This window comes from Euprymna scolopes, chromosome 21, assembly GCF_053919585.1.
Source record: "Euprymna scolopes isolate OS-2025 chromosome 21, ASM5391958v1, whole genome shotgun sequence".
Lineage (NCBI taxonomy): Eukaryota > Metazoa > Mollusca > Cephalopoda > Sepiida > Sepiolidae > Euprymna > Euprymna scolopes.
This window is the reverse complement of record NC_136502.1, coordinates 92,397,041-92,420,729: the sequence shown is the minus strand read 5'-3', so window position 1 is coordinate 92,420,729 and position 23,689 is coordinate 92,397,041. Positions and strand designations below refer to the sequence as shown.

Genomic DNA, 23,689 nt, shown 5'->3' with positions numbered 1-23,689 from the left:
TGGTATTCAACAATGCTGACTCGGGAGATGTGTGGCTGGAGATTGCGCAACTCTTGCCACAACCACGTGCAGACACCCTTAGAGTGGGTATCCATAGTCTCTCAATATTGAAGAAAGCTACCATCTCTCTCTCTCTCTCTTTCTCTCTCTCTCTCTCTTTCTCTCTCTCTCTCTCTCTCTCTATATATATATATATATATATATGGATAGATAGATAGATATAATCTTTCCATCTATCTATCGCAGAATATTCATATCTATCTATCTATCTATCTATCTATCTATCTATCTATCTATCTATCTATCTATCTATCTCAGACTATTCCTATCCATCAATATAAATCACTGTATTAAAGATAAGATCCACTAACATTTGAATGCATCTGTGTCTGCACACGCGCACACAGATGCATTTTCATCCAGCTGCAACCCTCACAGGTGCTGACAAGAGAATACTTGGTGTTTGTTTTGTTTAATGTTATCCATTCTCCTCACAGAGGTATGTGTGTGTGGAGGGGCAGATGGATGAAACGGAGAGGGAGGGGGTGACTTTTGCAGTGGCGGCGGCGATGGTGATGGTGGTTGGGGTAGTCAAAGAATTGGGTGTCGGCAACGGTGTGTAAGCGTAAAGTGGCTGGGAGTGGTGGAGGTAGAACTAGTGTTCCACTGTTCCGTTGTTGTGGAGCGGGGAGACTGTGTTGGAGGGGAGTCGAGGGATCTTAGAGCGGAGTAGGCACGGAGAGAGAGAGAGAGAGAGAGAGAGAGAGAGAGAGAGAGAGAGAGAGAGAGAGAGAGGCAGCCGTGCGGTGCTAGCTGCGGCGAGAGTGTGCATTTTTTCGTCAGTCGGAGCCTGCAGCATGCCAAGAGGCGGACGCACATGCAAACTACTCTAATGGAAGAGATCAGCATCTTAGAGTCAATGTGCTTTGTCACAGACACCAATAACAACGCTGGAGCCGACGACGACGACGACAGTGACGACGACAAAAGCCGGAATAACGCTGGCGACGAAGATGACGGAACGGGCGATGAAAGCGAGGACGGAAAAATTGTTGGGGGCGGAGAGAGCGATAACGAGCTCGAGGAGGACTGGGTGGACGCCGAGTTTGAGACCGACGGAGATGTCGGAGATAGCGGAACGGAAGAAGAGGAGTGTACTGATGGAACTAACGACGAATATGAAAGTGAGAATATCGAAGCGGAGAAGAAGACGAAGAAGGACGGAAACAACGAGGATAAAGAGGAGAAAGGAAAGGATGCGGACGCGGAAGATGAGCAAGAGTCAAGGTTAGTGTCTAACTTTTAAAAAGTTTTGCGTAAAGTAAAGAAAGTTGCTAAATGGTGCTTGTTTAATGGACCTTGATGCCCTTTGATGATGCTGTCGTGTGCGCACGTGAGTTTGGAGTGTGAAAAAGTGTCGCGCGGAAACGACTGATCCATGTGTCAATCGATCTCGCAGAATGGATTTCCAATAATCTGCAAAATGATCTTCGCTTTTTTCCCCTCTTTATACGAGGATCGTTCCACAAGCAATGCCAATGCACCCCCCCCTTTTTTTTATTTTACTAAACAAAAAAAGTTTAAGAGCTACGAACACGAGAGTAGTACCGTTAAAACGAGCGACCTTTTGTGCCGCAGAATTTGTTTTCCTAAATAGTCACCACCATTCTCAATGCATTTTTGCAGCGAAGGCGTGCTGGCTGTGCATCATGGTCATCCAGAGCACATCTGAAATCGACGAACCCATCTCCTAACTGTGCTGACATCAACCGTAAACACCTTCGTAAACGTTCAACAGACGTGGGTGAATGTTGATCGGTTCAATTTTTTTTTTCTGTGTGGGGGGAATTAAATGACGCATCTCTTCTTCTGACGCACGGGTTGCTTTCTTAGAGTCTCACACTGTCAATATCCGCAACAGAGAGATGAAACTTTCAGGCTATGAATGCATAAGTTCAGTCAGCATAACAATGCGATCTGCATTGATTCATTCGGATGAAATAAAGAAAAATAGGAGGCATTACTTTTGAACGTCCCTTGTATATCTGTTTCTCTTAAAGAAGGGACGCTGCTCGTCTTTCTCTACTCACTCGGTTTTTTCATAGTAGGTGCTCGACCGAGTACTAATCTCTGACCCCCCCCACTTCTGAGACATCCCCAGTAGTGTTGGGACGATTAATTGGAATAGCAATCGGAATCGGGAATCGGAAAAATCAGAAGATTTGGGGGTATCGAAATCGGTATCAGAATTAGAAAAATTGATGCCTATTTTCTGATGCCAAAACGATTCTTTTAATTGCGTTTTTTTATTTGATTTTGTTTAAACCAAAATCTTCCGTTGCTGGTAATATTGATAAAATAATAAATATTTATTGATTTTCAATTAGCAGTAAACCTAAAATCGATAGATCATCCTCCACAAGTGTATTTTGACGTTTAGGAAAATATCTGCATATTTAACATGTGTTTTTACGAAAATCAGGGGAAAAAACAACTTAATAGTTAAATAATTAGAAATTTATAAAGAATCGGAATTGGTAATTGTATCGGAATCGGGAAAATATTGGAATCGTCCTATCACTAATCCCTAGTAAAAAAACTCGCTTAAATACAACCATTATAATAAAAAAAAAAATTCGTTTCTTTCTTTGTGTACCTATAAGCAAAGTTTCTTCCCAAGAACTACTCGTCTGTGAAAACGTAATATCACAGGTCTGCTTTCCAGCTGACTACAACATTGTCATTTTCAAGTCCAATGTCGCTTGTCGAGCTGCCCTTTAAAATAATTGGATTTTGCCAAACTTTCACCATCATTACCAGTGACCGCAGAGATGTCTTACTGCCCAGTGCCACGCATGGACCCTTATACTCAAGTAGCCCTTGGCCCTTATTAAGTAGTAACTTTTAGTAATATCCTTTTATATCTTTATATATACTACAAATTCATATATATATATATATATATACTAGTAGATATACCCGGTGTTGCTCGGTTAAATTCCTTTAAAAAAATGAAGTAAAAAAACAAAACAAAACAAAACAAAAAAAAAAAAACGAAAGAAACTGAGACATATGCATATGAGTATTATGTTTTCTCTAAACAGTTTACTTCTTGTAAGTACGAATATATAAAAAAAATACTCGAGCTGAGATCGAAACCACTACCTAAAGACAACGAGTTAAGTAAGATAACCATTAGGCCAGCTTGCAACAGTCTTTAAAAGGTGCTTTATACCTTGTTATTCTTAACATAAGGAAACTGTCATGTGAACGATTCGCACATGCGCAGTCGTAAAGCAGTTGGAAAACAGATAAAAATCCGATGACTCCCACGTACCAATTTTCCAGTTTTTACCCTTAGCAGTCCTTTTTTCCAGATGAAAACCGATTAAAACGTTTTCCACATGTATGAATACCCTATATACAAAATTTCAAGTCTGTAGATAAAAAATTCGTTGAGTATATTAGTTGAAAGTTGCCCTCACACACACATTCACAGTTATATATATATATATATATATATATATATATATATATATATATATATATATATATATAAAGCTGAATGTGTGTGTGTGTGTCTGGTCACGAATAGGCCCCTATATGGTTGACTATTTTAAAAAACTGATTACGTAATATAATGATAGAAGATGTATCGAGACACAGGAATGGGTATGTTTGATCCTGCAGAACGGTGGTTCATTAAAATTGTGGGGTCTGCATGCACGCGCCTGGTCCACAAAGTATGGAAATAAAAACTTGAAAAATTAAAAAAAAAATTTTTTTTTCTGTAGTATGTTTTTGAACCCAGTCAACGACGGGTATTTTTGCTAGTATATATATATATATATATATATATATATATATATATATATATATATATATATATATACGCTAGCAGGCCGCCCGGCCTTGTCCGGTCATAAAATACGCATAAATATGATACTTTAATTAAAACAGAAACTGAGACATGTGCATGCGAGTATCATATTTTTTTCTAAACTGTTTACTTCTAAGTAAAAAAAAAAAATATTTGAGCTGAGATCGAAACCAAAACCTAAAGACAATCAATAAAGCGAATCAATTACGATAACCATTAGGCCAGCTTGGAACGTTCTTAAAGTGTTTTCCAACCTACTTATTCTGAATATGAAGAAGCTGACATGTTTCACAGCCGTGCATGCGCAATCGTGAAACAATCGACAAACAGATAAAAGTTCGATGACTTCCATGTAACAATTTTTCAAGTTTGGCCCTTTGTAGCGGCTCTTTTCTCCGGATGTAAACCAATTTGAAAGTTTTCCACATACCTGAATGCCTTATATACCAAATTGTAAGTCTGTAGATAAAAAATTCGTTGAGTATATACTTTGACAGTTGTCCTCAACCCCCCCCCCCCACACACACCACACCTGTGCGCATGTGTGCGTGCACGCGCACACACATTCTCACTTTATATATATATATATATATATATATATATATATATATATATATATATATATGTAGTTTGAAATTGGTATATTTAGGCAGCATTTTTTCATTCAAGCAAATATTATTAAATACAACGGAGACATTTTGTCTTATAATTCTTTTTTTTAATTTTTCAATTTTTCGTATTGTCTTTTTTGTTTCAAAATCAAAAATATTAATAAAGGATCCATACATGTTGCTGTTACGAGCGCTTTCGATTCGTCCACGAATTATCATCAGGTGTTAAAAATACAGGATTGCGAAAATGAGGATTAAAAATGAAAACTAAAAAATATATATTCAGTGATGAGTTAAAATAAAAGTCGATTAAGAATAAAAGTCGATTAAAAATTCGAGTGTTAAAACCAGCAAGTTCGTAGACACCATGTACGAAGTCCGTCCAACACGGACTACGCAAGACATTTCAGAACGTTACTGCTTTTTTGAAATGCAATGTCATTTATATTAGGTTGAAGAGTTCTAATGTACGACGCTTCAAGAATCTTTAATTTTTTTACATTATTTTCCCGTTGTATAATTTTTGTGTTGTCAACGAGGACCTTTCTAACATTGGAGGGGCGACAGCTATGTTCTTTTTTTAAATGTTTGTAAATCGCGCTTGTGTCGTTAAGGTGCATAGTTATTCGCCGGGACAACGTTGTTGTTGTATGCCCAATGTATGTATTATTTTTGGAGTTACATTCTCCAATAGAGCATTTAAATTTATACACTACATTGGTTTGCTCCAACGTTTTTATCGCCGGTGAAGAGTTGTTTTTAACCACAAGGTTTTGTGTTCGAAATTTCCTATAATAGATAATAAATTTAATTTTAAATATTTAAAAACAACATAAAACCCCCAATTTATGTACGCTACGTGGATGACATTCTCATTTTAGCTGAAAATAATGAACAGATACACCAATTACAGCACCTCTTTCAAGAAAATTCAATTTTAAAATTCACAGTAGAGTTAAATAATAACAATAAAATTCCATTTCTTGATGTCCTTATTGATACGTCTAATAACACTTGTAATACATCTGTATATAAAAAACCAACTAGCATAAACTCTAGCCTCCTGAACTTTAAAAGTGAGTGTCCACAAAGGTACAAAATAGCCATAATAAAAAATTTACTAAATCGTGCTAAAATGATATCCTCCACAAAAAAAGCATTGCTAATTGAAATAAAAAACATTAAACAAGTACTCATCAATAATCATTTCCCCAATTACATTGTTGATGAACAAATAAAAAAAATGCTACAATCTTCCGATAACCAGAATAATAATGTTAGCCAACACCGCAATGCAAACCCCATTAATATATTTTACCAAAATCAAATGACGCCTAATTTCAGAATCGAAGAAAATGCAATAAAAAATATTATACGAAGATACTTGACGCCTGTTGACAGTAATTTTAAAATTAAATTTATTATCTATTATAGGAAATTTCGAACACAAAACCTTGTGGTTAAAAACAACTCTTCACCGGCGATAAAAACGTTGGAGCAAACCAATGTAGTGTATAAATTTAAATGCTCTATTGGAGAATGTAACTCCAAAAATAATACATACATTGGGCATACAACAACAACGTTGTCCCGGCGAATAACTATGCACCTTAACGACACAAGCGCGATTTACAAACATTTAAAAAAAGAACATAGCTGTCGCCCCTCCAATGTTAGAAAGGTCCTCGTTGACAACACAAAAATTATACAACGGGAAAATAATGTAAAAAAATTAAAGATTCTTGAAGCGTCGTACATTAGAACTCTTCAACCTAATATAAATGACATTGCATTTCAAAAAAGCAGTAACGTTCTGAAATGTCTTGCGTAGTCCGTGTTGGACGGACTTCGTACATGGTGTCTACGAACTTGCTGGTTTTAACACTCGAATTTTTAATCGACTTTTATTCTTAATCGACTTTTATTTTAACTCATCACTGAATATATATTTTTTAGTTTTCATTTTTAATCCTCATTTTCGCAATCCTGTATTTTTAACACCTGATGATGATTCGTGGACGAATCGAAAGCGCTCGTAACAGCAACATGTATGGATCCTTTATTAATATTTTTGATTTTGAAACAAAAAAGACAATACGAAAAATTGAAAAATTAAAAAAAAGAATTATAAGACAAAATGTCTCCGTTGTATTTAATAATATTTGCTTGAATATATATATATATATATATATATATATATATATATATATATATATATACACACACACACACACCCACTCATGTAATTTCTTAATTTACATAAATTTAAATATGTTGTTCTCTCTTCTTTTGCATATATACTCCTGAAATAATTTACGTCCTCGGCAATTTTAGCTATTTGAAAAAGCCAGCGAAACTGACAAAACGTTGAGCATTTTGGACTTCTTTTTCCTTCCATTTTTAATTCATATCGTCGGATTTTTATCATATATATATATATATATATATATATATATATATATATATATATATATATATATTACTGGATTTTTTATCTTCCACCAGACTATCCATTCATGTGTAATCACCTTTTTCTTTACCATATTCCCTCTGCTTAACTTATTTTGTTTTCAAGTAAGATCTTTGATTTACTTGTTGTTTCATCAAATACTTCTGCATGCAAAATCCGATCCCGCATTTTGCTAATTCCTACCCTCTTATGAGAAGGAGAGTATTTCTTCGAAACTCCGCAGATTAAGGATTATCAATTTATCTGGTGTTTCCTTTTCAGATTAAATATGTTTTTAATTCATTTCAAAGTGTTTTTTAGCACATTTTATTAACTGTTTGCTCATATATATATATATATATATATATATATATATATATATATATATATATGTATATATATATCATCATCATCATCATGACGGGCTCCTTGCCCGGACCAATGTGACTCTTCCTCTCCAGTTTCCTGTCTTCCATCAGTTGCCTCAGATCTTCAGGTTCACAGTTGGCATCGTGTGCTATTTGTTGGATGTATGTGGATCTAGGTCGTCCTTTGCTTGCGCGTCCGTGTCGTGAAGTCCATAGCAATACATCACTCACCAATTCATGCTTGCTCCTCAGACAATGACCGGCAAATCGTAGGCATCTTTCTCTGACGATATTAGATATGGTAGGTAGATTGCCATAAAGTTGCTGCTTCGTGGGATGATTTTGCCAAGATATATTTAATATTGTTCTTAGCATACGAGTGTATGTGCCGTCTAGTTTTCTTTATCATATATATATACATATATATATATATATATATATATACATATATATACATATATATGATGGATGGCAGCAAATTCGCTTTCGAACATTGTCATCACTCGATATAGCACAAAAAAAAGGTATATAGAAACATGAAAACATTCAGTGATGGGCCGCACAAATGTGGCTTTTAAGTCCTGCTAAGCTCTGGCATTCCTTGGCACACATTGTACAGACATGTGTGCCACTAGAAGCACGTTCTTACTGTTCTTTTTTATGCAGGATCAAATGCCTTTCAAACCGCCTGCCGTTTTGTATATCCGCCCGCAGTTGACACAGATTAATTCTAGCAGCTCAAGACTGCTTTATGGCCCACTGCGCCGATGAGTAGACTGGTGGCTCATCAGCCCAGCTCTGCTTAGACCCACATTCCGCACACCTCACACTCCAGACCAATTTGGTGCCCCCTCCCATCCATGGCTCCTTTCACCCTCCCTTTCCGGATATCGCGCTTCAGCTGCTCATACTGGGTTCGATCCGCCTCAAACTTGCCCACACCTTCCCACAAGGTCCTTTTCCACTCTCCGCGATCCAAAGCAAGACTCTCCCAGGTTCTTTCATCAATCTCACATTTTTTTAAGGTGGATCTTAAACAATCCTTAAATCTCAATTTAGGCTTTTGAGCCAGACGTCTTCCCTCGGCGAGCTAACACACTTTTGCCAATGCAAAACAAGTGCATTCATACTAGTAACATAAAAATCTTGCTGATATTGCGATGAAGTTGCTGAACGCGTTTTTGATATCGCTTAGGTTTTTGAAGCATTTCTCACGCAGAAAGTTGTCGAGAAACTTGAAAAAGTGGTAGTCGGTAGGTGAGAGGTCTGAAGTGGATTTATTTGCTTCCCCACTGAGCAAATTAGGCACAAGGCCGTTTTTTAATGTGGAGAGAGGAGGGGAGGAGGAAAGGAAAAGGGGGCCAGCTCCTGAGAGGTGGGAAATGGGAGCTGGATAGTAAAGTCCATTTGGTATATAGGGTTGCCCCTACATGGACCAAAAGATTGCCATAAGGACAATGATCTTTGATTGCAGCATCTGCCGGAACAGATACTACACTTTGATTTTGGCCTTAGGTCACAAAGGTGCCCCCGCGAAATGGGAGGGGGGCAAGGTGAGAGGTCTGGAGAATATGGCAATTCAATTCGTTCAACTTCTGCAGAGTCGGTTTAACAACGTGCGGTCGTACATTATCGTGGAGGAGAATTGGGCCTTTTCTGTTGACTAATGCTGGGTGTTCTATCAATTTGTTGTTCAATTTGTTCGCCGCCATTAGTGTTTCGCCTGCAGTCCAAAAACTGGAAGGGATGAGATCGATCGCAGACCACCAAACAGTGAACATGATCTTCTTTTGGTGCAACTATGGCTTCGGGAAATGTCGTGGAGCTTCGTCAGCATCTAACCACTGAGCTGAGCATCGCCAGTTGCCATAAAGAACCCACTTTTCATCGCAAGTTACAACTCGGTTGAGAAACGGGTTATTCTTATTGCATAAAAGAAGGGAAGATGACACTTCATAACAGTGTTTTTTTTTGTTTGTCATTGAATTTGTGAGTTTTTTTTGTCTTTCTAATCTCTCTCAAGTGGTTGGAAATCGTCGTATACGTTACGTCTAATTCAGAACCAAGTTCTCAAACAGTTGTGCATGGATTGACTTCGACTAAGGCACTTAATTGATCGTTGTCAACATTCAATGTCCGACCACCACGCTTATCATCTTCAAGAGTTTCGCTGCCATCATGAAATTTCTTAAACCACCATTGTACTGTATATTAAGTAGTGGTTCCTGGGTCAAACACTTCGTTGATATCGCGAGCTGTTTCAGCAAATTTTCGACCTAGCTTGAATTGAAATAAGAAAATTGTGCAAATTTGCTTTTTTCCATCTTGTATTCAACGTTCTGAAAAAGATAATAGTTTTAAAACGATTGTAATTTAAACGATTAAAGAGAGCAGAAAACGGTCTTTAAAATTATCTATAAAGTGAAGGTATTATAACGAAAACATATTTGAAGATACATTATTTGAAATGAAAATTTTTAATTCCGCAATATAGATTAATCATTTACTAAAGAATATATACTTTTAATGTATATGTCCAATATATTTTTTTTCCAAAATGCCACAATTAATTAAGCTCAATAGAAATTGATTTACACTTTCAGAGCACATATATCGGAAGTAAACATTTCAAACCGAAGATATATTGACATCGCACTCATATAAGTATGATATAAATACATCTTTGCTTTGGAATATATATATATATATATATATATATATATATATATATATATATATATATATATATATAATTAGTTTTTTTGAAAAAAGAAATCCAGCAGAGTACTCAATTATAAGGAAAATCTGAAAAATCCGAAAATAAGAGCGTATTTATATAATTGGTACCGCCGATTTCAAACCCGATAATTAGGACATGAGTATTGGCTGATGAGAGCTTGATATGGGTATCTAAAATGGTCCTAATTATCGGGTTTGAAACCGACGGTACCAATGACTTGTCTCATCTAAAAACTTTCTGTAAACAATTGGAATCGGAATCGGGAATCGTAAAAAAAATTATCAGATGAATTTCTGTACAAAACATATCTAAGAACACTGCCAGACATATAAATTAGCTTTGTGTGAAATTTGCAAAAGATAAGATCGGCCATTTCCAAACTTATGAGGAAGGAACTCACACACGCGCAAAATGATTGTATCGGAATCAGGAAAAATATTGGAATCGTCCCATCACTAATACTAATCACTATATATATATATATATATATATATATATATATATATATATATATATATATATATACAAAATTGAAAAGTACATTGTTTTATATCATGCAACACATTAGCAGATATAAAATGAGCATGATTGTTTTCAAGTCCAATGTTAACAAATTATTGTCAAGCTGTCCTCTCAAACAATCCACGTCTATTCAAAATCCAACCATCGTCTGCAATAATCAAGGTGCTTGTTTCACAACTTTATTGACCTTTGTCCTCGAGTGGCGTTTCGGCTTTAATAAGTGGTGATTCATTAATAAAACAAACCAATCTGGTCACTTATTTCCCGATCTCTTTTTATATTTTGACTCAGACGGTAAGGGCGTTGGATTATCATGGTTAGTAGTGATGAAGATCCAACGTTTAGCTACACTGAAGAGTCTTGAAAGACGCAACGTGTGCATGACTGTTGGCGTTTTTTTTAGTGATATTAACAACGTCGAAAGGCTGATATTTTTTTTTTCCGCTAGGTTAGCATTTTTTTAAAGAGCTATATTCATATATCATTCTTGGCCAAGATCAAAGTGTAGTATCTGTTCTTCAGATGCGGCACTTCCATTTCTCGTTCTCTTTCAGTGGATGAGAAATCCTTCACGACTGAAACAATTTTTATTTTTGTACCTTTTCTCCACGTTAAAAAACGACCCTGGTGTCTAACTCTGTCCCGTGGGGAGACATTGTAAATAGGTATATTCATATATCATTCGAACACTACCATATTTGAATATATGGTTAAGTGGCAGTTTTAGTCATTTAGAACTGCTTTAAAGCTTCACCGCTCACTTATTTTTCGACCAAATTTCAAACAATTATTACAGTTTATAGATCACCTTCTCAGCCATATTGTGAAAAACTTTTTTCAATTTTTGTTCAGTAAAACAAAAGTTATGAATTCACTGGTGTTGAAAATCGTAAAAAAGAACGTAAGGAGGTGAGCGACGTTTTTTATGACAGGTTTCCATATACCCCGCGTCGCTTCAGAGACTACTGTTGCTACCAATTCACGGCTCTCACAAAAAGAGAAGTAACAAGTGAAACAGAGAGAATGAAAGTATATATATATATATATATATATATATATATATATATATATATTTTTATTGAGCACTCTTAATAACTTTGTTTTAATTCATGAGTTTTCTCTCTTGAATACCTTTAACTTGATATATATATATATATATATATATATATATATATATATATATATATATATATATATATATATACTAGTGGAATGCCTGACGTTGCCCGGTCGTACAATACACTTAAACATATATCATGAAGAATAATTTACCCAGCGGAGTAAATTCCCCCCCCCCCCCAAAAGAAAAAAGAAATTATAATAATGATAATGTCGATCATCAAATTCAGTCTGTGTTCGTTTACAATATCACGTCAGCTGATATTTGAGTTCATGATCTTAAAAATAGTCTTTCTTCTCTTATAGATAAAAAGAAGAACTTTTACAGGATATATTTTACGTTACATCGGCCAAGGTTACACCGGTGTAACATAAAATATTCCCTTGTAAAAATTCTTTTTATCTATAAGAGAAGGAAAACTATTTTTAAGATCGAATTTTTTCGGTTATCGATACCTATCGGATGAATTTCTGTACAAACCATATCTAAGAACACTGCCAGACATATAAATTAGCTTTGTGTGAAATTCGCAAAAGATAGAATCGGCCATTTCGGAACCTATGAGGAAGGAACTTACACACACGTAAGCGATTTTTATATAATAGTATATATATATATATATATATATATATATATATATATATATATATATATATATATATATATATATATTTGGATTTTTTATCTTCCACCAGACTATCCATTCATGTGTAATCATCTTTTTCTTTACCATATTCTCTCTGCTTCACTTTTTTTGTTTTCAAGTAAGATCTTTGACTTACTTGTTGTTTCATCAAATACTTCTGCATGCAAAATTCGATCCCGCATTTTGCTAATTCCTACCCTCTGATGAGAAGGAAAGTATTTCTTCGAAACTCTGTAGATTAAGGACTATCCATTTATCTAGTGTTTCCTTTTCAGATTAAATATGTTTTTAACTCATTTCAAAGTGTTTTTTTAACATATTTTATTAACTGTTTGCTCATATTATAAGCTCTATTTCCTATTTGGTTTTATCGAGCTTTTACATCTGGCTGAGATAATTTTATAAATATTAATTCTTTAATATTAATATTATACTTTAATTTTACCATCTTGGATCATTTTGGTAAATTTAATTGTAATTTTTATTTTATATATATATATATATATATATATATATATATATATATATATATATATATATATATATTGTCATTCCACATACAGTACTGTTTCGTTGTATCACAAGTTATAAGTGAGACTAGATTAGCATTTTTTCTGAGCTGTTGATTGAACTTGACTGAGCTGTTTACAAACAAATAAACAGCGAGTCTCGCTTAATTGCAAAATAAGCAGCAGGTGTGATACATTTACGGCAGTGTTCAACCCAAAGAAGAGGCTTAATATATGTATATATATATATATATATATATATATATATATATATATATATATATATATATATATATATTCAGTAATGCGATTGATAATTTAAAATTCAAATTAGAATTAAATTAAAAATCCGTTTCATAAGAAGGAACAACCCATTTTCGTTTTATAAATTCATGTTTACAAATATATCTTTTAAGTTAATCTGTCGAATGTGATATATTCGAGTATTTTGTGTAAAAAAAAAAAAAACTGTATTGGTTATACCAGTTTTGGGGGAGTTTACCAATTTGAATTAAAAAAAAATGTTGTCGCACACAACTGATACATCTGCCTTACTTTCAATGCTAGGTTTATTTATGGTGTCTTTTACATATATTAAAACCCTTCCCAATATTTTTGCTGATGAGGAAACTTTGTTTTTTTAAAAATACTATATGTAAAAATTATTGTTCGTGGCTTAATGTCTACCACAATAAAAACATTGTTTTCCGAAACGATCGTACAAATTATTAACTTTGTTGTTGTTCCTTCTTGTGAAACGAATTTTTAATTTAATTCTAATTTGAATTTTAAATTATCAATCACATTACTGAATATTAAATTAGCTCTAGGATATTTACCTATCGAGCTTATTATATATCTAAATTACAACGAGCACTTTTCTTTTCCTGTATTTTAATTAAATTAGTAATTTTACTATTACATTAAAATACGCTCTGCTCTTTAGACTATTGTTCTAATCTCCTTTAAATATATATCTATATATATATATATATATATATATATATATATATATATATATATATATAAAATAATATATATTATATATATATATATATAAAATAATATATATATACATATATATATATATAATTTTTTATCTATTTATTTATTTACATATGTACCACCCTTCCAATTTACTCTTATATGTTTGTTGTACCTACTTTTAATTACAATTCACCATATTAACCTTACTTCATTCTCAATTCATATCTAAATGACATTAAGCCAGTTTTTCCTATATTTGCATTTTGTATAATTCTGGCCCTTCTCTTCTAATGAGAAGCATTTAGTTTCGAAATGTCAGGGCCTAAAGAGTTTTTTTTCTTATTTTCTCTATTGTTTTGATGATATAATAAAGTTACATATAACTATTGTTCCTCATCTTTCGATTAATATTATTCTTTGCTCCTCCTTATAGTGTTGAGCTTTTACTATTTTTGAGATTTACTCTTTGATAACATAATTATATATATATATATATATATATATATATATATATATATATATATATATATATATATATATATATATATATACACACCTGGTGGAACGATAAAGTTATTGCCATAGAAAAGACGACATGATTCCATTTCCATTTGATGAAAACCGGTTAAAGATCATCTACAAGTTGGCCAATTGTGTACAAATCCCAAGAGCGATAGGAGCCTGTTATTATATCTGAAAGTGACACAATTTTCAACAAGCGAAGTTGAAGATGCACCACCGTACAACTCATGCTCTCTACCAATCCAAATTATGGCAACAGGACCATTGCCAGTACCCTCAAAATGCATTGCTGGATTTCCACTGATAACAGGCACATGCCTAGTGTAAGGAAAACAAAGTTTCCGGTCACAGTTATGGTCTTTGGTATGGCTTTAATTGAGGGCCACATCATGCCACCTCACATATTCGAAGTAGGTTTGAAAGTGTACCTGGATGTCCTGAAAAGTGTATTGATCCTCTGGTGCAATCAGATGGCTGCTGGCAGACCCTGGGTGTGGCAGCAGGACTCGGCACCGGCGCACAAGTCCAAAGAGACTCAGGCTTGGCTTCAGAAGGAGTGCTACAACTTTGTATCCTTCTCTCACTGACATTTATAGTTGTTAATTTCCTTTAATTCTCATAGCAGTTGATCATGGCTTAGAGATAACTTTCCTAGCTTTGTAACTGGGTTCAAATCGTCTGACTAGTAGCCATCATCACTTTCTTCACTGATGATTGTGAAAGTATGAAACACTGTAGGTATAAAATAATCATATATATATATATATATATATATATATACATATATATATATATATATATATATATATATATATATATGTGTGTGTGTGTATATATATGAAATAAAAATCTTGATTAATTTATGTATTGTGGACTATTGTCCTCACTTTTTTTTAGTTATTTTCTCATGACGTTTCGGCCAACTATTCCTCTGGCCTTCATTAGGTGGTAACTGTGACGGGATAAGAACTCTGAGTCTCCTCACTGCATCTTCAGCAATTACTGCCTTCCATAGTTGTTGCTGTCTCACCACGTTTTGGCCAAGTAAGCCTTTGGCCAGCTTTGGGTAGGATTGAAATCGCTATGTTCCATAGCCTTCGTCAGTAATTGCTGAGAATTCAGTTAGAAGGTTCAAAGTTTCTATCCCGTCGTGGTTACCACCCGATGAAGGCCAGAGGAATAGTTAAGAAAAGATGAGAACAATAGTCCGCAATAAATAAATTAATAAAACAATACTCATCTCAATAATGAATTCCAATTAAATAATATAAAAATCTTGATTTTGAAAATTTATTTAAATTTTCAAAATAAACTTTAAAACCTGTAAGGTATACAAAATTTTAATTATTCGACAAGGAGTACAAATAAAACAAGAAAAACCTTATTCCATAGATTTTCGAAGAATGCAGTTTTTCTCATCAGAGGGAAGCGGTTTGCAAAATATGCAATAAATTTTGCAGGTTAATGCATCACAGGAAACAAATAATATGAAGTGCATCATATTTGCATAAAAAAGTCATTTAACAGTTTGAGACAGTTTATAGTGATTTTTAATTATTAAAATTTATTTTTTCTTTATTTAAGTAAAAAAAGTCATTTAACAGTTTGAGACAGTTTATAGTGATTTTTTATTATTAAAATTTATTTTTTCTTTATTTAAGTAAAAAAAGTCATTTAACAGTTTGAGACAGTTTATAGTGATTTTTTATTATTAAAATTTATTTTTTCTTTATTTAAGTAAAAAAAGTCATTTAACAGTTTGAGACAGTTTATAGTGATTTTTTATTATTAAAATTTATTTTTTCTTTATTTAAGTAAAAAAAGTCATTTAACAGTTTGAGACAGTTTATAGTGATTTTTAATTATTAAAATTTATTTTTTCTTTATTTAAGTAAAAAAAGTCATTTAATAGTTTGAGACAGTTTATAGTGATTTTTTATTATTAAAATTTATTTTTTCTTTATTTAAGTAAAAAAAGTCATTTAATAGTTTGAGACAGTTTATAGTGATTTTTAATTATTAAAATTTATTTTTTCTTTATTTAAGTAAAAAAAGTCATTTAATAGTTTGAGACAGTTTATAGTGATTTTTTATTATTAAAATTTATTTTTTCTTTATTTAAGTAAAAAAAGTCATTTAATAGTTTGAGACAGTTTATAGTGATTTTTAATTATTAAAATTTATTTTTTCTTTATTTAAGTAAAAAAAGTCATTTAATAGTTTGAGACAGTTTATAGTGATTTTTAATTATTAAAATTTATTTTTTCTTTATTTAAGTAAAAAAAGTCATTTAATAGTTTGAGACAGTTTATAGTGATTTTTTATTATTAAAATTTATTTTTTCTTTATTTAAGTAAAAAAAGTCATTTAATAGTTTGAGACAGTTTATAGTGATTTTTAATTATTAAAATTTATTTTTTCTTTATTTAAGTAAAAAAAGTCATTTAATAGTTTGAGACAGTTTATAGTGATTTTTAATTATTAAAATTTATTTTTTCTTTATTTAAGTAAAAAAAGTCATTTAATAGTTTGAGACAGTTTATAGTGATTTTTTATTATTAAAATTTATTTTTTCTTTATTTAAGTAAAAAAAGTCATTTAATAGTTTGAGACAGTTTATAGTGATTTTTAATTATTAAAATTTATTTTTTCTTTATTTAAGTAAAAAAAGTCATTTAATAGTTTGAGACAGTTTATAGTGATTTTTAATTATTAAAATTTATTTTTTCTTTATTTAAGTAAAAAAAGTCATTTAATTGTTTGAGACAGTTTATAGTGATTTTTAATTATTAAAATTTATTTTTTCTTTATTTAAGTAAAAAAAGTCATTTAATAGTTTGAGACAGTTTATAGTGATTTTTAATTATTAAAATTTATTTTTTCTTTATTTAAGTAAAAAAAGTCATTTAATAGTTTGAGACAGTTTATAGTGATTTTTTATTATTAAAATTTATTTTTTCTTTATTTAAGTAAAAAAAGTCATTTAATAGTTTGAGACAGTTTATAGTGATTTTTAATTATTAAAATTTATTTTTTCTTTATTTAAGTAAAAAAAGTCATTTAATAGTTTGAGACAGTTTATAGTGATTTTTTATTATTAAAATTTATTTTTTCTTTATTTAAGTAAAAAAAGTCATTTAATAGTTTGAGACAGTTTATAGTGATTTTTTATTATTAAAATTTATTTTTTCTTTATTTAAGTAAAAAAAGTCATTTAATAGTTTGAGACAGTTTATAGTGATTTTTTATTATTAAAATTTATTTTTTCTTTATTTAAGTAAAAAAAGTCATTTAATAGTTTGAGTCAGTTTATAGTGATTTTTTATTATTAAAATTTATTTTTTCTTTATTTAAGTAAAAAAAGTCATTTAATAGTTTGAGACAGTTTATAGTGATTTTTTATTATTAAAATTTATTTTTTCTTTATTTAAGTAAAAAAAGTCATTTAATAGTTTGAGACAGTTTATAGTGATTTTTTATTATTAAAATTTATTTTTTCTTTATTTAAGTAAAAAAAGTCATTTAATAGTTTGAGACAGTTTATAGTGATTTTTTATTATTAAAATTTATTTTTTCTTTATTTAAGTAAAAAAAGTCATTTAATAGTTTTAGACAGTTTATAGTGATTTTTTATTATTAAAATTTATTTTTTCTTTATTTAAGTAAAAAAGTCATTTAACAGTTTGAGACAGTTTATAGTGATTTTTAATTATTAAAATTTATTTTTTCTTTATTTAAGTAAAAAAAGTCATTTAATAGTTTGAGACAGTTTATAGTGATTTTTAATTATTAAAATTTATTTTTTCTTTATTTAAGTAAAAAAAGTCATTTAACAGTTTGAGACAGTTTATAGTGATTTTTTATTATTAAAATTTATTTTTTCTTTATTTAAGTAAAAAAAGTCATTTAACAGTTTGAGACAGTTTATAGTGATTTTTTATTATTAAAATTTATTTTTTCTTTATTTAAGTAAAAAAGTCATTTAACAGTTTGAGACAGTTTATAGTGATTTTTTATTATTAAAATTTATTTTTTCTTTATTTAAGTAAAAAAGTCATTTAACAGTTTGAGACAGTTTATAGTGATTTTTAATTATTAAAATTTATTTTTTCTTTATTTAAGTAAAAAAAGTCATTTAACAGTTTGAGACAGTTTATAGTGATTTTTAATTATTAAAATTTATTTTTTCTTTATTTAAGTAAAAAAAGTCATTTAACAGTTTGAGACAGTTTATAGTGATTTTTTATTATTAAAATTTATTTTTTCTTTATTTAAGTAAAAAAAGTCATTTAACAGTTTGAGACAGTTTATAGTGATTTTTAATTATTAAAATTTATTTTTTCTTTATTTAAGTAAAAAAAGTCATTTAACAGTTTGAGACAGTTCGAGGAGGATTTAGAAAGCAAGAAACGGGAAAAAGGGAGAAAAAGGATATGATAAAAATCCAATGGGAAAGACGGTAATATATATATATAAGATTTTTTCAATAAATATTAATAATTTTTTTATATCTACGGACACTAGTGTTTCATGTTTGCATAATCATCAGAGCAGAAAGTGATAATTACTGCAGGTCGATGAATCTGAACCCAGTCAACAAAACCAACTTTGGTTTTGTCGGCTAGTGTTTTTCCCCTAGGTCACCGGCAATTAACCTTTAAATGGAAGTGAATTAAGTTACTTATGAAACCAAGTAAGTGAGCTGTCATAATCTATGACCATGAGAGAATTCAACAAACAGGAAGCTATATATATATATATATATATATATATATATATATATATATATATATAAGCGCAAATAGTTAATAAAACATGTTAAAAAACACTTTGAAAAAGAGTTAAAAACGTATTTAATTTTAAAAGGAAACACATAATAAGTGGATAGTCCTTAATCCGTGGAGTTTTGAAGAAATACTTTCCTTCTAATCAGAGTGTAGGAATTAGCAAAATGCGGGATCGGATTTTGCTTGCAAAAGTATTTGACGAAACTGCAAGTAAGTCAAAGATCTTACTGTATAACAAAAAGTGAAGCAAAGGGAATAGGGTGGAGAAAAAGGTGATTTCACGTGAATGGATAGTCTGATGAAAGGTAAAGTATCCAATGACGGTAAAATCCAAAAATGTAAATCCAAGAAAGTTTCCATTCGCACAAGTAAAATCCAAGGAAATCGCATAATTGGAAGATAGTCCAAAATAACCCAAAAGGCCGAAATCCGTGGAATAATTCACAAATAGGTACAAGGAAAAGGGGGAAAAATTTCAATAATATTATAAAAGAAAAATAAGATATGCGTTAAACTCGGCTGCCGAGACAAAGTGTAATTAAGAAAAATGAGAGAAGATGAGAGAAAAAAATGAGTGAAGAAGAAGATATATATATATATATATATATATATATATATATATATATATATATATATATATATATATATATATATATATATACAATCAAGACCAATAGCATAATTTTTTAGTCTAGTTTTTGATTATTAAAATTTGCTTTTTTCTTTATTTTAGTAAATATATATATATATATATATATATATATATATATATATATATATATATATATATATATGAGACCGAAACTCTTAACTGGAAACAAGTTGCTACTATAAATTCGTTGTTTATTTATTTGTGGATGACTGTTATCTTCATCATCATAGTTGTTGTTTCACCATGTTTCCAAGTGAGAAAGGTCTGAACATAGTGGTTTCAATCCTACTGGGGATACAGTTACAAGACTCAGCATCCCTATCCTATAATGGTTGATCACCTGAAGAAGGCCAGAGGATGAGTTGGCCAAAAAGTGGTGGAACAACAACAATTATGAAAATGAGAATAACAGTCCACAAATAAATAAATAAATTACTCATCGCAAAGGATTCCATATTGGTACGGAGCCAACAATAGAAGACCAGATAAGGATGAAAATTTAGATTTATAAGACCAAAAAATCCAACCATGACGCAATGGATAAAGGCATTGAATCTCTATGATTCCAGGTGAACATTGCTTGAAGACGGCAGTTTCAATCTTACCCAAAGCAGAGATTTAATTTGCCATACTGGGGATACAGTTTCGAGGCTCAGCAGTCCTATCCCAGTGCAGTTAATTCCCTGAAGAAGGCCAGAGAATGGGTTGGCCGAAACGGGGAACAACAACAACAACAACAACAACAGCAACAGCAACAGCAACAACAACAACAAGGATGAGGATAACAGTCTGCAAAAAAAATAAATCAGTACACAAATTACTTATCTCAAAGGATTCCAATAAAACTAATCTATAAATTCTTTGTTTGAAACTAAAGGGATGAGAGATGACCAATGATTAACGAAATTCTGAATGTTTTATTGGTTGATGCGAGTGTAAATAGTTTTTTTTTTTTTTTTACATAAAAGTGGACGAAATTGATTTTGCGTTTTCTTTCACATTGAAGATATTGTTGTTACTGTATTATCTGAAGAAATTTACTGATATTTTGTTGCCTTTGGTAATTCTAACACCCGAGAAGAGTCAGGTATCTTAGCTAGTATAAGATAATCACAAATGGTGTACAAAACATTTTGGAGAAAACATATTTTCGCTTTAATCTTGAAAAGATTAGACAAACAAAAAAAAAGCAGACAAAATAAATAAATAAATAAATAAATAAATAAATAATAATAATAATAATAATAATAATAATAATAATAATAATAATAATAATAATAAAATCGTAAAAACGGAATTCTGAAATATTCATGTTTTCTTGCAACCGTTTCTTTTGTGACCTTGTGCAGCACAAAATGATTCATCTGAAAGGCATCTTTCAAAAGACCAAATCATCATCATCATCACCATCATCATCACCACCACCACCATCATCATCATCATCATCATCATCATCATCATCATCATCATCATCATCGTCGTCGTCGTCGTCGTCATCGTCATCATCATCATCATCATCATCATCATCATCAGCACTACCACCACCATCTTCATTAATACCACCAGAACCAACACCACCATCATCATCATTATCATTACAACCACCAGCACCATCAACAGCACCATCAGAATCACCACCATCATCGCCACCACCAGAACCAACAACACCACCACCACCACCATGAGAATGATGACCACCACCACCAAATTTTCGACCTAAACCGATTAAAAAGCTTGCCCTATCTCTGAATACCCTTTATGTAAAATTTCAAATGTTTAGACTAAAAATTGTCTGAGTAATTTGGTAGAGACTGCAGAGGTCAAATTAAAAATTTTTTTTTACCCCTATTATAACCCCTTAACATTTATTGTTTTGGGCTCAAATCCAATTATTAAGTTAGATCCATGTCCAATGAACCTATATCTAAAATTTCAAGTGTTTAGACCCAAAATTGGCGGAGGAGTTTGGTAGAGTTCTCAATGGTCAAATCGTTAAACTTTGACCTCTTAACAGCCAAATTTCTGGCTGAAAACAGATTACAAAGATTTTCCCAAATCTCACTACCCTGTATACCAAATTTCGAGTCTGTAGACTAAAAATTGGCAGAGTTATTGTGTAGGGAAATGTACACAGACAGACAGACACACGCATACGCAGACAGACATACACACACTTTCACTTTTATAGATATAGAGATTACGCTTAATTATATTCATGCAAATTAAAATATTTTGCCTACCAAACTCCTCGGTCGGTTTTTAGTCTACTGACATGAAACTTAATATATAGGGTATTCGAACATATGCAAAACTTTATATTAAGGTTTTAGCTGGGAAAGTCGGTGGAAAAGTATGAAAATCCAAAAAGTGAAATTTGTCAGGTGAGGATCGAACATATCAATATGTGGACGATACATGTTGTCTCTTCAATAACGAAACAATAATTTGCATGCCATATTACAGTATACTTATGAAGGAGAGTGTAACTCGTCCATAGCTTTCGTTGATGTATTGGTAACAAAAACACCATCTAGTTACCATATATCAATACCGCAAATTCACACTGGGATCCATTTTGACCCCCTCCCAAATGTAAGATCAATTTCATTTGGACCCTAACACATCGTTCCCTTATGATTTATTCAAAATCAAAATTGGATGATGAATTTAAAATAATTACTGATACTCTATCCAAGAATGGGTACTCTCTGGATGTGATTTGGTCAGTCATGCAAAGAAAAATAACTGAATTTTCTGAAACTAAAATTCAAACAGTGACTGAATGTCAAATATATCTACATTTACCGTGGTTGGGGGCAGTAAGTGAGAACTTCGCCAAATATGCGATTTCTCCATTTTTTTTATCCTTCTCTTTTTAGAGAGCTCGCAACTTTTATGTTTTTTTTTTTTTGAAAAGCTCAGTCTTTTCTTTTTTTCTATAGCATCGAATGGCTCAGGGTCGCCTGACGAAGTCTCATTGACTGAAACAGATGGCTGTTTGTAGCGACCATAGATAAATCGAAAAAATAATATATATATATATATATATATATATATATATATGAAGGATTTTAATAGCACTAGGGGAAATGCCATTATTGAAATTGAGGACTTTTTTTTTCTTTTTTTTTGACCAGTATGTAGTTCAAAATTATTTGAACCGAGTGAAGGGGGGAAAATGTATGAAAAAGGGGGATAAAAAGAATTAAATCAACGAAGATATCTTTCGGCGGTGAATTTAATTCTTTTTATCCCCCTGAATTTCAATAATGGCATTTCCCCCAGTGCTATTAAAATCCTTCATGAAATTTGTACCCATAAAAATCTTTATATATATATATATATATATATATATATATATATATATATATATATATCCAGGCAATGGGAATGCCATAGCTAGCAAATTTTAGCTCATCTATAATAATTTGTTAATGTGTTTCTTTCCCCTGAAGAGAATAGCATTCTTTGAAACTCTGCAGAATAATGATTGTTTGAAAATTATTTCTGAAGTATTCTATCGAACAATAACTTTATATATATATATATATATATATATATATATATATATATATATATATATATATATATATATATATTAGTGATGGGACGATTCCAATATTTTTCCTGATTCCGATACAATTACTGATTCCGATTCTTTTAAATCTCTAAATATTTAACCATAAAAGTGTTATTTTGTCCCGATTAACATAAAAACACGTCTTAAATGTGCTTATATTTTCTCAAACATAAAAACACACTTGTGAGGGGGGGGGTGATCTAGAAATTTTAGTCTTACTAGAAGTTTAAATCAATAAATATTTATTATTTTATTATTACTACAAGCAGTCGAAGATGTTTTTATAAAAACAAAATTAAATAAAATAGATAATTTA

The 23,689-nt window shown here is 31.2% G+C and overlaps 1 protein-coding gene across 1 annotated transcript in view; it reads left to right on the top strand.

Annotated features, from left to right (window-relative positions):
- The first annotated feature begins 812 nt into the window (after window positions 1-812).
- Window positions 813-23,689, top strand: part of LOC145242575 (uncharacterized) — a 178,717-nt gene continuing 155,840 nt past the window's right edge. The window contains exon 1 of the mRNA XM_080105666.1: window positions 813-1,287. Within this exon, the coding sequence (XP_079961792.1) occupies window positions 878-1,287 (410 nt within the window). The 5' untranslated portion in view covers window positions 813-877. The remainder of the gene's footprint in view (window positions 1,288-23,689) is intronic.